The following is a 15,344-nucleotide window of genomic DNA, read 5'->3' as shown; positions in this document are numbered from 1 at the left end:
GGGTGTGTGCTCAGCTGTGATGGGGAAGTGTCCTCAGGAGTTCATTGTGTTTGGTGATTGTGTGCACCTGTGCAGAATACGTAGCGAAAGAGGCCTCATGCCTTCAGTTCGGTGGCAGAGGTAGAAACAAGGCGCAGGCTGGGGGGAGTGGTTCTTGGCGTCGGGATACGGAAGAAGGAGGCACCCTGTCACCCAGGCTTGAAGGGAGAGGTAAGGTTTGGACTTAAGATACTCTGGGCAGAGAAAGGTGGTATTGATTGAAGCCACACACATAGATGGGTGTTTTAGGGAATAGTTTTCTTTAGAAAAGCATAGGCTTTGAGATAGAGAATTATTGAAAAGGAAAGTTGAACTCTATTTATAGTTTACCATGTTTATCTAACATGTTTTTTTAATTAATTTTTTTTCCAATTTATCCAGGCAAGCCACTTTCTACCAGAGTCCATGTCAGCAGCATTATTTCTAGTTTGCCTGGACCTGCCTCTTTCTTTGGAATATCCGAACATTCATGAAACTGCTGTGGCCTACTTGGAACAGCTGAGCTCTGAAAACTACAGTCTTTATAAACAAGCTGCAGAGGCCGTCTATTCCATTGAGTGCACCTGTAACTTCCTGTCTGACGTTGCGAAGGAGGTAGACAGCTTTATTAATATCCCTTTTAAATTTCTTTGATGAAATATTTAGAAAGTGTAACCTATACTTTTCAAATTGAGGGACATATAATTTGAATTGTTATAAATAGGATATACTATTACTTAGTGGGTCAGTTAGAGTAAAGTTAGGATATGACTTGTATAAAAGTAAAAGTTTAGATTACTATGAATGGTGTATATTCATGAAACCAGTGGTATTAAAAAATCAGTAATTATTCTTAGTGTCTTTGTATTTAACAGTGAGTTATCTTTGAAGCAGTGTTCTGTGTATGAAGAGTAACATGACGTAAGCAGGATTCTCAGGGCCATTTTAGTGCTTGCTTGTAGACACTTTTCTTTAATATTTTAGACTCTTATTTCCACACAGAGAGCCTGATATGGCTGTTAAATAAAATCATGAACTAGATTGGAAGGCATAGGATGCCCTTAGGCACATTGTTATAGCAATAATTATTTATTGTTCCTATACCTTTTAGAGATACTAGTAGGATGTTCTTTAGTGTGTTATCAGTGAAAGAGTTAATGCATCTTAAAGTAGACGTTGACTACAATAATAGCTTATTGTCTGAAAATACTAAATCAGATCCTAAAGATCTTGAAAAAATTGGGACAAATTTTTGTTGTTGTTGTTCCTAGCAGTGGAGTCTGTCAGAAGCTTGTATTTCTAATTTTTCTTTGTTTATCCACTATTGTTTTTTTCCTCTCTTTTCTTTTTGCCATATCTTGATGCCATTGGCTTCTTGTTTCCTCTAGGCAGAATTTTGAATTGTCTTTAAGTTGAATTATTTGTGTGGCTTTCCGCATTGTCAGTCAACCACACATGTATTGGTTGTCCTCATGTTCTCAGAACCTGTCAGGATGTTAGAAGCGGGAGGTGGATCCTAAGGATACAAGTCCTGCCTTGAGCCACAGTTAGTAGGGTGATAGGGCTACAAACAAGTAGTCAGTGGACCTGGCCACGCGCTTGTAAGTTTAAGCCTGCCCGGAGGTAAATAATAGACGGCCTCGTGTGGCATTCGATAGGGATTCTCCCACGTTTCCTCCTGGAATGACATTTTTAGGTGCTTGTTGAAAAAATGGACTTAAGAAAATGTGAGCAATCTCAGGGCCTCTGAATACTCTTAATTTTATTAAAGCTGCTTAGTTAGCTGTGGAGACTTTTGTTGTACATGAACTTGACATTTGCTGTTTTGTTCTGATTTTTCTTTTTAGGAAGAGAAGAATCTTTTAGAACTAGTGGAGCTGGCAGACCACGCCTTGCGTAGCTTTTCCTATCATCAGCATTCCCCCCTCATCAAGGAAATCATCTGCCTCTGTTCAAAGATGTAATATTTTCTTTCTTAATATAATTATGTTATAGGATGTGTGTGTATGTGTGAGAGAGAAATTAGAAGCAATGAAGATGAAATTGGTCTTAAATCTTGTTATTTCTATTTTTTAAGTTTAAATTGCTTTTATGTGTGTCTGACCTTTAAACATATATGTACAGCTGCATTAGGACAGTTGACTGTTTTATCCAAGAGTAAACTTTTAAAATGTCATGATGCAAAGTGAATTATCCTTGCATTTTATACATTTGTTTTGGTACCTATTCAAACCAGGTAGTCAGCCATATTTGTTTACTTACTTATTTATCTTTAAAATTTTAATAACTTAAATTGAGTGGTTTTTCCCCCCATAAGTTTTATTACTTTCTACCTTTTGCTCATGGATTTTTGGAAGGCATCACACATTGGTTAATTTATTTGAGGGACATCGGAGCAGATTCTTATTAGAATTTAGCATTTTCATTATTGTTGGAAAGAGCAAATTCCATGGTGTGAAATATCAATTAAATGTGGGTTTTTATCATTTATTTGTCACCTCACAAAATTACCATTTTGTTCTGGTGCCATTTAAGATCCTCTCTATTAACAAACATCAAGTCTACAGCAGGATCATTAACTGCAGTCACCATGCTGTCCATTAGATCCGAGAACTTGCTCCTCCTGCGTAGCTGAGACTTTGCAGTTTCGGCCACCATCTCCCCGTTCCCTTCCCCAGGAAGTTACATCCTGCTTTCTGCCTCTCTGGATTGGTCATTTTAGACCCCCATGCCAGTGAGGTCACCTATCTTTATCTTTCTGGGTCTGGCTTATTTCACTTGTTGCAGTGTAACAAATGGGAGGAGTTCCTTCTTTTTTTTTTTTAACATGTTTATTGGTTTTTAGAGAGAGGAAGGGAGAAGGGTTTATAGAGAGAAACATCAGTGATGAGGGAGGAGCATCATCAACCACTGCCTCCTGCACGCCCCCCGCCGGGGAGCGAGCCCACAGCCGAGGCATGGGCCCCGACTGGGAATCCAACTGTGACCACTTGGTTCCTGAGTCGACACTCAACTGCTGAGCCCCGCCCCCAGGCTTCCTTCTTTTTTTAAAAGCTGAATAATATTTTATTGTGTATATATATATATATATATTTACACACACCATATTTTCTTTATTCATTCATCGACTAGTGGACACTTGGGTTGTTCCCATATATTGACTATTGTGAGTAATGCTGGAATGAACATGTGTGTACAGATCTCTCTTCAAGACATTCATTTAATTTTCTTTGGATCTGTATCCAAAGGTGGGATTGCTAGATCCATGGCAGTTCTGTTTTTAATTTTTTGAGTGACCTCCATATGTTTTCCATGATGGTTGTACCAATTGACATTCCAAGTATAGGTTTTTAAAGCCATTTTGGGTGTTAGTATTCTTTGAGAGAACATTCCCTGCCTTGAGTCACGTGTGTCCTTGGGCAAATGCTAGTATTGGATTAGTTAAATATGATCCCCGTTAGAGGAATTGGAATAGGAAGAAATTCCTTCCATAGTGCTTTTGTTTGGTAGTTTTCTTGCCTTAGATGTTGTGCATGTTTTATCTTTTTACTAGCTGGAAATCAGCACAGGCTAGTCCATTACTGCAAGGGGAAAGTCAGAAGGTGTTTCTGCGGATGTTGTCTCACCCATTACTACAAGTGAAAGTTGAAACTTACCACTGCTGCCTGGAAATTGTTAAGGTGGGTTTTCTGTTTTATGAACTAACAGTGGATTTTCCTCTTATAACTCTAAGATTAAATAACTTGACATTTTGGATGAGATGGAAGAACTATTGCCATAAAAATAGTGGCAATTATTAGTCAAACCTAAGAAATTTGTACTGTTAAATTACTTTAACTGAGTAAGTCTAGCAATTGAATTGCTTTATTAGAGGTTTTAGTAAGAATTACATTTATATTGTGTTATTTAGTGATGGAAAATTTTAAGGAAAAGTACCAAGTATTTAAACGTGATCTTTATGCTCAGGAAAAGTTTTAGGTTATGGCTTAAATTGTGTAGTTTCAGGTCTGTTTTCTTAGTAATATTTTTCTTTTAAAACATACTTGTTTTCTGTGTTTTTAAATTATAAAATAATTCAGCATAGAATAGTGCATAGAGTATTAACTATTCAATGTTGAAAAATATATGTTTCTCTGTACTCTTGAAAATGTCCTCCTTTATTTAACACTTGTGTGTACTATCTATATATAATAGATGTTTACATTTTGCTGTTTTTACTTCTGATTCTTTTTTATTCAGAGAAATAAAACTGTTGCAGTTACAACAGAAGCTTCTTTCCTTTCTCTTCCCCCTTCCTTCTTGAACCAGGATAACCACATTTATAAAGTTGGTGTTTTTCCTTCCCATCCATTGTTTTATATATTTTTACTATATATGTATGTCTTTAAAAATACTGTCTATTGCCTGGCCGGCATGGCTCCAGAGGTTGAGCATCAGTCTCTGATCCAGGCGATTGTAGTTTGATTCCCAGTCAGGGCACATGCCCGGATTGAGGGCTCCATTCCCAGTAGGGGGCATGCAGGAGGCAGCAGATCAATGACTCTCTCATCATTGATGTGTCTGTCTCTCCCTCTTCCTTCCTCTCTCTCAAATCAATAATTAAAAGAGTATTAAAAAAAATACTATATATTATTGTTTTATATTGTACATATGTTTTTGTTGCCTATTTCTTTCATGTAATAGGATTTGAGATCTACCTGGTTCATTCATTTTAACTGCTCTTTAGTTTGAATATTCTTTATTTTATTGATAAATATTTAGGTTCAGTCTACTTTTTACTGAAATAAGTTTTTCAGTATCTTCAATGACAGTCTATGACTAGTGGTACATATGTTTGAAAACATCTTGGCTTTACCTTACGTTTGACTGATAGTTTATTAACCTTATCTTGAATGATGTTTAGCAAGGTATAGAATTACGGGTTGACTGCTGTTTTTCTTTTGCTCTTTGTGATACTGCTTTGTCCTTGTTGTCATTGTTGAGAAGTCTGCTATCAGTTAGTATAATTGCTTTGTATTTTTTTCTCTAGTTGGTTTCACGATTTTTTTCTTATCTCATTACAATGTGTCTTTGTATACATTTTTTAAACTTACCTCGTTGAGCACTCTTGGATCAGAAAACTCATGTCTGCCCTCATTTCTTGGCAATTCTCAGTCATTATTATTTCTCTTAGCCTTGCTATTCTCTCCAAGTGGAATGCTCATGTTATGTTATGGTCTATGTTAGACCTTCTTATTTTACCCTTTGTGTCTTTTAAACCCTGTTTTATGTTTTTCCATATCTCTTTTTGTTTTATTTGGATGGAATTCTTCAGTGCTGTCATTCAGTACATTATTTCTTTAGCTATGTCTGATTTGCTTCCTAAAAATTGTGGTAAAATGTACATAACATAAAATTTACCATATTAATTTAAGTGTACAGTTAAGTGGCAGTAAGTACACCCACATTGTTGTGCAACCATCAGCATTCTTCATCTCCTGAACATAACTCCTTTTCCCAAATTGGAACTCTGTCCCCATTAAACAGTAAGTCCTCATTTCTCCTCTCCTCATGTCCTCACAACCACCATTCTACTTTCTATCGGAATTTGACTATTCTAGGTGCCTTATATTAGTGGAATCATGTATTTTGTGTGTATCTGGTTTATTTCAGTTAGCATAGTATCTTCAAGGTTCATTCATGTTATAACATAGATCAGAACTGCATTCCTTTTTAAGGCTGCATAATATTCTGTTGTTTGTATGTACCACATTTTGTGTATCCGTTCCTCTGTTGATGGACGTTTGGGTGAGTTCCCTCTTTAGCTGTTGCAACCAGTGCTTCTGTGAACATCAGTGTACAAATATCTGTTTCAGTTTCTGCTTTAATTCTTTTGGATATATAGTTTATTATTTATTTTCTTTATGTCTATCATTATGAACAATGTAAGAGATTTGGTTGCCTCAGCAGTTTGTTAATTTATCAAGGCTGCTTGTTGGCAGAAGGTATGTAATTTTTCATGCAGACTCCGACACTTGGGCGAGAGTGTCTTCCATCCTCCTGAGGCAGAAGTTTCAGGGAAGTGTGAAGATGAGTTTTGGAATTGAATCTTAAACAGAAGAAAGAGGGATCCTTTTGAAAAGTCAGTGTCACTAACTTTTAAAAACCCTTTGTTGTATTTTACAGGAATGTCTAGGTGTCCATAATGTCACTAAGCCGGTGTCCTCACTCTGCAGTGGAATTCATTTTCTACTCCACCCAAAAGTCCTGTATGAAATCTCTGCGTTTGGCATTCAGGAGCCCAGAAATGAGGTATGGCATGTTACAGGTAAGTGCAAGAAACTGTAATTCTTTAAGCACTCAGCTAACTCAAGGTAATACCCTAAGATGACCGGGGAGTATGACGAGAAACGAAAGAAACTTGTCTTTGATGTATGAGTCCAGTCAAGTTGTTTGTTTAAATAAAAACAAATGCTGAAGAAAATGTGAGAATCAAAATACAGAACAGATGAAACTGTTGACTTATGCTTTTCATGTAAGACATAGAGAACGATACAGTAGTTCTAGTTAGCAGGTTGTTTGATCGAGGGACACTTACTCAGTGGAGGAATATACCCTAAGGGTAAAGTAAAGCCTGAGGGGAAAGACTGGCTGAGAGCACAGTGTAAGGTGATGCTGCAGAAGTGGGGACACTTGAGGGATGAGATGTTACTCAGAGCATCTTTCAGATTTTATCAGTGTTCCAAGGGTGTCCGGCGCCTCAGGCCTCCTAATTTTTGAGTATCCTGTCTGTGTTGTTGGGCAGGTGAGCGCTGCTGCCAAGGCCATCCTGCTGTACCTGCTGCAGGGACGGTTGATGATGACCGCTCTGACCTGGAGCAGGTTTATCGAGTCCCTGTGTCCCGTCATCCCAGTGCTGCAGGTACATGTGCGTCCGTTTCCAATCCCGTTTATCTTTGAGTATGACAGACTGAAACTCGTGCACCAGGTGGGACTGTCATGTGAGATAAATGAAGACAGGCCGCGCAGGCCGTGGACGCGTGCACAGGAAGTGGCGGCTGTTTTGTTTCTGGTAGAGGAGCCAGGACAGCTCACTGATGTTCACCTGTGTAGCTGGGCAGGATGTTTAGAGTGGGGTGCTGGCACTTAGCAGTGACGGGAGAAATAGAATCAGCCTATGTGAAGGCTTTTGGGCAAAGCTAACTGCCTTTAAGCAGACTTTCCTTAACTAAACTTGTTGCATGAATGATTTCCACGCACATATGTAACTAGAGTTTTCCTTTGGTTAACGAACTCTGGAAACAGTGTTTTTAGCAGTCCTTGAGGGCGGTAAAGGAGTGAGGGAAGTTCAGGCCCCTGCTCTCCTTGGAGGAGAAGGTACAGGTGGGCAACACCCTCATGGGAATAGTCTTGTAGAACAGGCGCCGGGGCCCTGGGCTGTGAGGCTCACTCGGTTGGGTTCCACGCAGGTGTGCGTGCCACACTGCATCTGTGTCCAGTGGGGACAGGTCTGCAGACCTGGGGGGCCCCATCTACTAGAACCCGGGACACAACAAAGCTAGCAGGCGTCCAGTGGGCTGGTGTGTTTTCTTACAGGTCTCCAGTATTGTCAAATCCAATTGCAGGCAGGCTTCTTACCTCCTGTAGGTCATTTGAAAAGTGACTTTTCAGCTGCATTGAAAGAAATTTATGAGTTGCCTGACAGGTCAATGCAGTTCTTATTTTCAAGTTAGAAAATTAAGCAGTGCATATAAAATCAGGATACTTTCCTTTTTGATGGAATTGCTAGGGCTACGCGGACCCTGAAGACCCCCTGGGGAACTGCATTCTCCTCCTGAGCAAGGCGAGCCCTGAGGGTGGCGCGGGCGGCCTCCCCGGCACCATGCGCCTCAAGTCCCTGCTGCGGCTGCTGCTTGTGAAGAAGCCATCGTGAGTACCACTGACTGGAAGGTTAAGGGGACAGTCTAAGAAAGTATAGTGTAGTCATTACCTCAGCCTGAGACAGAATAGGACTGAGGAAGGTACAGAAAAGCGGTTCTTTTATTAGACAGAGAGGGAACCAGTGGGTGAAGCTACAAGCAGATGGGTGCTTTCCAGAAACATCCATCCATCCCAGGCGCAGTGATCAGATCTGTGTCTGGTGTAGTTGCCCCTCCTGGTGCTGTTGGTAGTACTGTGGGCAGGTGGGGAGACACAGAGATCAGTGGACGTAGGAGTTACAGAGCATCTCCTTGCCTGCTCTCCTTAGACATGATTAGTCTGGAGCTATTCTTTCTAAATGTCTGTCCTGAAAACTGAGTGTTTCATGAAGGTGCAGTGGACCAGTTGCTACGTACACCAGTGTGCAGGTGGTTAGTGTTGCCCGGCTTGTCTTTGTACGTGGGAATCCGTGTCCTTTCCTGCACCATTACTGTTGGTGTTACTTTACTAGAAAAGCAGGAGAAAGGTGGGCTCCTCCACCTCCGTCGGTGATATGATGTTGATTATTAGTTACTAGTTATCCATGTGATGGCCCCTGGAGGCCTGACCTCACAATGACTCTGCTCCAGGGCCTGGGGCCATTGTTATGTTTGAGGACCATCACTGGACTTGGCGCTGGAGTTTAGATTTAACCAGCAGATTGACTTTCTGAAGTCAAATGGGATGGTGACTGAAGTTCACAGTGATACTCACTGAAGTTCACCGTCTCCATGAGACTGTTTCTCCATTTGTAATTATTATTCTTTATTTCGATGTTTATTAATAAAAACATGGAAAGAATGTAGTTTTACACTAAATATTTTAACAGAAAAAGTAGGAGGGTATCCATAATGTCAGCGTAAGCATGGCTGATTGCTGTGTTGATACGTAGAGATTTGTCATGTTACAGAAGGTTTGCATGTTCCAGAGGTTGCCATCTGTGTGTCCACAGGGTCCGCTCTCTGGCACTGAAGCTGTTAGCCTGTCACCTCACCAGGGAGGAGGGGGCTGAGAGGAAGCGCCCCACAGTGGATGCCAGGGTTCTTGCCAGAGCGACTAACCTGTTCATCGTGAAAAAACCCATTGAACTCAAGCTGGATGACAGGAGAGAGCTGATTATTAAGGTGACTGTGACTTTCTTTGGTACACGTGTAGACCACGTCTTACGTTTCATTCTCCGGTTTGCATTGTGCACCAGAGGGGGAGATGTGTGGTCATTCAGGGCTGCTTTGAAATTGTGTTCTGGCTTTATTTTGCTCCCGGATACATTTATTTACTGAACAGATGCATTTCTTGAGCACCTACCAAATGCCAGGCACTGTGTCCCTTTTCATTTAGCACATACACTGGAAACAGTTAATTTGAACAGTATCTTAAGGATGACGTAAGGCTAACCTTGTGGAAAGGAATTCTGAGGTGACTCTTAGAACAATATGTCACTGACATAAAGCCATTTAGAATTCCTGTTCTCATGTTGGAAATTGTCTCTAAGGGCAAAAAAGAAAAAGTTCCTGTGATTAACAGTTTCAGCCTCTTCATCATAAGAGGGAAAAATGGGGGGGGCAAAGGCAGTTTCTCCTTTACATGTAGAAGCAGCCGCCAAGCCTGTGGTGGAGCATAGACCACATGGAGTACAGTTGAGGCAGGGTGCTAAGAAGCTAGGGAAGTTCTTGGCAGGTGGAGACTGAGACATGCAGCTGATTCGTACTGGCCCGGTCCAGCACCTTGACTCACCCGCCGCCTCCTCCCTTGAAGGACAACTCCCTTGATTATTAAGCCCTCAGAACAGTGAGGTTCTGATCAGCATCAGAGAATCTTAGGTACAAAGCCTCAGGTCTGTTGACCACAGAAGAGTTTTAAAATGGAAACACTTTAGTAAGGGATGTTTTCGGTGAAATTCTTTAGGTGGCTAGTGGGACACAGTGACTTCCTAGCAAAAATCTCCGTTAAGAGGCTTGTTTGACACCATGGCTCTGTGTTTGAGATCCTAAGTTCCTCTCTGTCCTCGCACGTTAGTTTTGAAAATTTAAATGTAAATATGTCATTTACATAAGTTGACTTTTCGAGCTTTTGTTCTTAGGGTGTGAGCTGTAAAGTGTTCTGGTAGAATTGGAAGTAGATGAAAAATTTTTCTTTTGGCTTGCAGTTGGAGACTGTTGAAAAGGTGTACGAAATCTTCGTCTCAGATGATGTCGACCTTGTTTTGAGGAAGTCAGCTGCGGAACAGCTCGCTGTGATCATGCAAGGTAATGTCTGGTTGCTGTGTGGGGCTGGCAGACTACGGCCGCCAGACTGGCCTGTCTTTTTTACAGCCCTTGAGTTGAGAATGGTTTTTACATTATTAAAGGGTTGTTAGCAAAAAACAAAAATGGAAACAAAGAATGTGGGACAGACAGCATATGTGGCCAGCAAAGCTTAACCTATTACCATCTAGTTCTTCACAAAAAAAGTTTGTTGACACCATCACATTGGGGGTTAGGTTTCTACATATGAATTTTGGGGGGACAAATATTGAGCCCATACCAGTGTACACACACACACACACACACACACACACACTCACACTCTTATTAAAAAGGATTTCATATTCTTCAGAAATGTATAGAGGATGCTATAATCCCTTTTATTTGCTATTAACAATTTGAGGTTAGAGATCTTATTAGGAAAATGATCATGTTGCAAACCATATTTATGCATTAACTTGTGAAGAATTCTGAACATTTTGAGGTAATGGATTTAGAAAAGAGAATTGTTGATGAAACAGTATAAAGACAGTCATTTGCCACATATACATGAAAGGATTCATTTGTATGCACAAAATTCTAGTTCCGTTCAGAGTCTGAGCTAGTTCATTTAATTACTCTGTTTTAACTGTCTTGTTTTTATGGTTCACCCATAAGATCTGCCTGTTGTTAAACAACGTTTCAGGTTGCTCAGAGACGTAGTAAGTAAAGGTTAAAGCTTTACCCTCTAATTTCAACTACTTTTAATGGTTTGAAAGGTACGTGCATATCTGTTATGTGTTATTAAAACTACAGAAAACATTCTTTAACTTTTAGTAACTTCTTTTGTCTACAGACATTAAAATGCATGCTGTGGTGAAAAAGCTACGCTTAATAGACAAGATAATTGAGTATTTAAATGAATGTGTGGGTCAGGATGGTGAGGTAAGACTACTGCATATCTAGATGTATATTTTTATTTTTGTATTTTTAATATATCTTTATTGATTTCAGAGAGAGGAAGAGAGAGGGAGAGAGAGAAACATCAATAATGAGAGAGAGTCATTGACCGGTTGCCTCCTGCATGCCCCCTACTAGGGATCGAGCCCACAACCCGAGCATGTGTCCTGACTGAGAATCGAACCTTAATCTCTTGGATCAAAGGTTAATGCTCAACTGCTGAGCCAAGCCAGCCAGGCTCTAGACGTATTTTTATGTATTGGTGATTAATCAGATCTGAAAGTGAATTCAGCTGGATCTGCATAAGACCTTGGAGTTTAAGTTCTACTACCCACTACCTTGCTCATTTGTTTGTTTGTTTATTTCTAAGAGTGGGGTCTCTATAAAGAAAAGCTGATCTTAAAATTTCTATGTGATGTGTGAGCACCAGTATGTCCAGATCTTATTTTCAGGGGAAAATAATTCTTAATATATATTTGCAGTTTTGTTTCACACAATTTTGTTAAAGCTTAAAATTTAGAATGAGATCATAGTAAGAATACAATGAGGTACTGTTGAAGTCTATTTTATGTCACCTTAAAATTGACAAACGTAGAGTAACTGTGTTTCCCTCCTGGGCAGCTGATAGAATGTCTGATCCAGCCGAGCCTCACGCTTCTGAGGAAGGTTCTCTGTGGGGACCCAGGGGCCCGTGTCTCCCTTGCCCAGCAGGCTTCTCTCCTGACCCTGCTGTTCAGAGGTGAGTAAAACACATTCTGCTAATGTCCAGATCAGTCTTAAGCTTTAAGTGTTGCTGTTTAGCTGTAGGAAACATTTACTTTTCATTTTACTTACAGAATAGAAAACTTTTAATCACTAAAACCCATCACAATAGAAAGTGTTTAGTACTTTTGTGGAAGCCTCCTGGTAACCTTGTTACTGAGCAGACCTTGGGGCTGAGCAGAGCTGAAGAGCCTCTCGTGTCTGCCCGGGGGTGGAGCCGCCCTTTGGTGCTCTGACAGTGGCCACTGCACTGCAGCCTCCTTCCCAGCATCTGGTTCCTCAGCCTTGCTGTTTATGCCGTTACAGCCACACCTTTGGTGTGATATCTGCTTATGTCATTCAACGGGCTTTGGGAGTGGTTTGTAGTGGACAAGACACACAAAGCAAAGCAACACCAGCACAAGTACAGCCTTGTGTTTGAAAGTCAAGGCCAAGTTCTGTGATTGTCTGTTTCTAGGAAAGGGCAGATATTAAAGAGATTTTTCGCTGAGCAAACTTTAGCCAGATAGATGCTGGATCTGTTTGCTTCTGTTGCACTGAAGGTGGACGGTGTCCAGCGAGTGGGTGGCGGGTGGTTCCTGTGCAGCTGCGTCCGCATCCTCCGGGAGCCACAGGCTCCTCCCACGCCCACCAAGCGGACACCGTTCTCGCGCATACATTGTAGGTTTAAGGGCCACCGTGGTTGTGATGTCAGTTTATCTGGTCAGCATTGTGTTTCTCTGAGAATGACATTGCGTCCCTTCAAGTTAAGATATTTTAAATTTGAAGTTCATTGTTTCTAACATTTCCTCATGTTCTGCTGCTTCCCTTTATTTCTCAGTTTCCTTGATATTTCACGAAGATTGTACCGTCGTGACGGAAGTCGGAGCGCTGTTTTGTCTCCTGTTATTTGATGAAGTGTCGAGAATGGATGTGTGGTGAGCTCAGGATCCTAAAGTGTTTACTCACAGTTACTTACCTGAGGTTTCTGATGCTGTCTTACAGCAGCCCATGGAAACTTGTACTTGCGAGGCTTAGGCTGTCCATGGTCGATTCACCACGGGTGACTTGGGGTTTGAGTAACCACTATTAAATTTCAGCCCGTTTGCTCATAAAGTCACCCTGAACTTTTTTTGTGAACATTATGAAGTACAAAATTTAAAATCACTGCAGTAATTTTTGTCAGTAATGCTTTTTTCAGTCTATACTCTCAACTTTGCATGTTTCCTTTAATATTTTATTTAAAAAAGAAACTTGTAGGAAGATGTTTAGGATGCTAGTATCTGTTTACCACTGACTTTGGGCAGGGTCAGCAGGAGGGGGCACAGACCCGCACGATAGGAATCATTTGTCATACTGACTTCCTGCAGAAAAGCAGGATTTATGCTTTATGAGCAAACCCAGCGGCTTGTGGGTTTGTTAGAGCCACACTGACAGACCCTGTTGAGCCCGCTCTCCAGTTGGCCGGGAAGCGAGCTGGACTGCTGGACTGTTGGACTGTTGGACTGCTGGACGAGGCGAGGTCCACTCAACCCTCTTTTCTCTTGTGTTTCCTTCACGATCCAGGTCTGTTAATCCTCCCAGTCAACTTGCCTCGCCGTCAGTCTTCAGTTTGCCGGTGTCCGTGTTCAGGAGGTAAAGCATTGCTTTCTTTGTTGTTGTTGGAGGAAAACTGTCATCACAGAAACGGACACCAGAGTCTATAGTCTGTCACAGTGTTCGTCTAATGTTTAAACCACACGACTCGCAGTGTTTCAGTGTTCTCTCCAGTGTGGTGCTTGGAGAGGCCAGCAGGTGTGCCCGTCCACAGAGAAGGCGGAAGAACTGGGCAGTGCACGCTAGCATCCCTCCAGCCAAGATATGGCATTTGTTAGCCCATGGGCCTCTTCCTTTCTCTTCCCCTCTCTCTCTCTCACATATTTATTTATATGTAATTTTTCCCTTCTAACCCATTTGAAAATAAGCTTCAGCCATACTTCTACTTCCTTCCTGATTATTTTAGTATATGCCTCCTTAAATCTTAAAAATTAAGGACATTTTCCTACATGACCACTGAACATACAACATAAACAAAATATACAAATCATAAGAGTATTGTTGATAAATTCTTCCAAATACGCCCCTATAAGTACCATGTGAATTAAGATATGAAATACTGGCACATGCCAGGAAACCCTTTCATGGGTCTTCATTACTTTCTGCCACCCACAGAGGTAAGTCTTTCTTAATTTCTGTTACTATATGTTATTTTTGCTGGTTTTACACTTTGTAAATAGAGTATATTCTTACGTTCAGCTTCTGTTTCCCCACATGGAGAAATCTGCCTGCCAGGCATGTCTTTTGCTCTGTGCGATCCAGTGTAAGCGTGTACAGCAGTGTATTTACCGTTCTGTCGTCAGTGGGCACGTGCTTTGAACACGTGGGTCAGAGGGTATTTATATGTTTAGTAGATGCTTCCAGATGGTATCCCCTGTGGCTGTGGTAGTTTCCGTTCCCAGCAGCAGCATGATGACCAGCTGCTCCGCACCCTCACCAGCCCTGGTATTTGCAGCACCCACTCTTTATTTCTTTTCTTTTTTTAAAATTTATCTTTATTGTTGAAAATATATGAGAATGTTCATAGCAGCTTTACTTGTAGTAGCCAAGTGTCTAACAATAGGAAGGACTGACGGGGAACACTAGACACCTTCCGAGACTACTCTTCACAGGACAGCAGGAGTCTCGTAGACGTACTGCTGAGTGAAAGCAACCACACCAGGGCATGTGCTGTAGATTCTGTTTCCTTAAAGTGCTTCAGCACATCAACTTGGTCTGTGGTGAGAGAAGTCAGAACAGTAGTTAACCTCTTGGAAGAGGGTAAGGAGAGTAAATAATTGACAAGAAAAGGTGAAAAAGAAACTTTCTGAGGATGGAAGCGTTCTCTATGTTATTCTGGGTGGTGGTTACACATGAACACGTACATAAAATTCATCAGCAATACACTTAAAATCTGTATTTTAAAGATAAGTATAGCTTAACAAAATTGATTAATTTAAAAATAACATTTCATAGCTTGGTAGATACATGTAGCCTAATCGTTGTCACTGTTGTATAATATTCTCTTGTTAGATTATAGCACAGTATGTTCATTTTCCTGTCAGAGAGTATTTGGGCTGATCCTGTGTTTTTGCTGGTATATAGACTCCTGTGAACATGATTGTATATGTCTCCTGATATATGTGTACAAGAGTTCCTCTTGGATGCATTCTTAGGACTGGAATTTCTTGATTGTAGACATCACCCACTCTTCATGATTTCGGGTTTGGCTAAATAATAAAACTCACACAACTATAGTAGTTCATGCTTGGGATGAGATGATGTGTGGGTGCTGGGCACTATCTTGGCATAGAAGCACCGTGTCCCACTAGAAAAGACAATCTAGTTAGTGTGCCCAGGCCTTGTCTCCAGGTCCCGGATCCTGTCAGC

The 15,344-nt window shown here is 41.0% G+C and overlaps 1 protein-coding gene across 1 annotated transcript in view; it reads left to right on the top strand.

Annotated features, from left to right (window-relative positions):
- The window catches only part of RTTN (rotatin), an 85,178-nt gene that overhangs the window by 24,974 nt on the left and 44,860 nt on the right, over positions 1–15,344 (top strand). The window contains exons 12-23 of the mRNA XM_081149028.1: positions 421–633; positions 1,866–1,978; positions 3,572–3,698; positions 6,184–6,309; positions 6,803–6,919; positions 7,787–7,926; positions 8,909–9,080; positions 10,103–10,202; positions 11,035–11,123; positions 11,760–11,877; positions 12,721–12,817; positions 13,446–13,514. Of these exons, the coding sequence (XP_081005154.1) occupies positions 421–633; positions 1,866–1,978; positions 3,572–3,698; positions 6,184–6,309; positions 6,803–6,919; positions 7,787–7,926; positions 8,909–9,080; positions 10,103–10,202; positions 11,035–11,123; positions 11,760–11,877; positions 12,721–12,817; positions 13,446–13,514 (1,481 nt within the window). The remainder of the gene's footprint in view (positions 1–420; positions 634–1,865; positions 1,979–3,571; positions 3,699–6,183; positions 6,310–6,802; positions 6,920–7,786; positions 7,927–8,908; positions 9,081–10,102; positions 10,203–11,034; positions 11,124–11,759; positions 11,878–12,720; positions 12,818–13,445; positions 13,515–15,344) is intronic.

The sequence above is a fragment of the Miniopterus schreibersii genome (genome assembly GCF_964146895.1).
Source record: "Miniopterus schreibersii genome assembly, chromosome: 10".
In the NCBI taxonomy this organism is placed as follows: domain Eukaryota; kingdom Metazoa; phylum Chordata; class Mammalia; order Chiroptera; family Miniopteridae; genus Miniopterus; species Miniopterus schreibersii.
The sequence above is the reverse complement of the archived record's forward strand: the minus strand, read 5'-3'. Positions and strand labels throughout refer to the sequence as shown.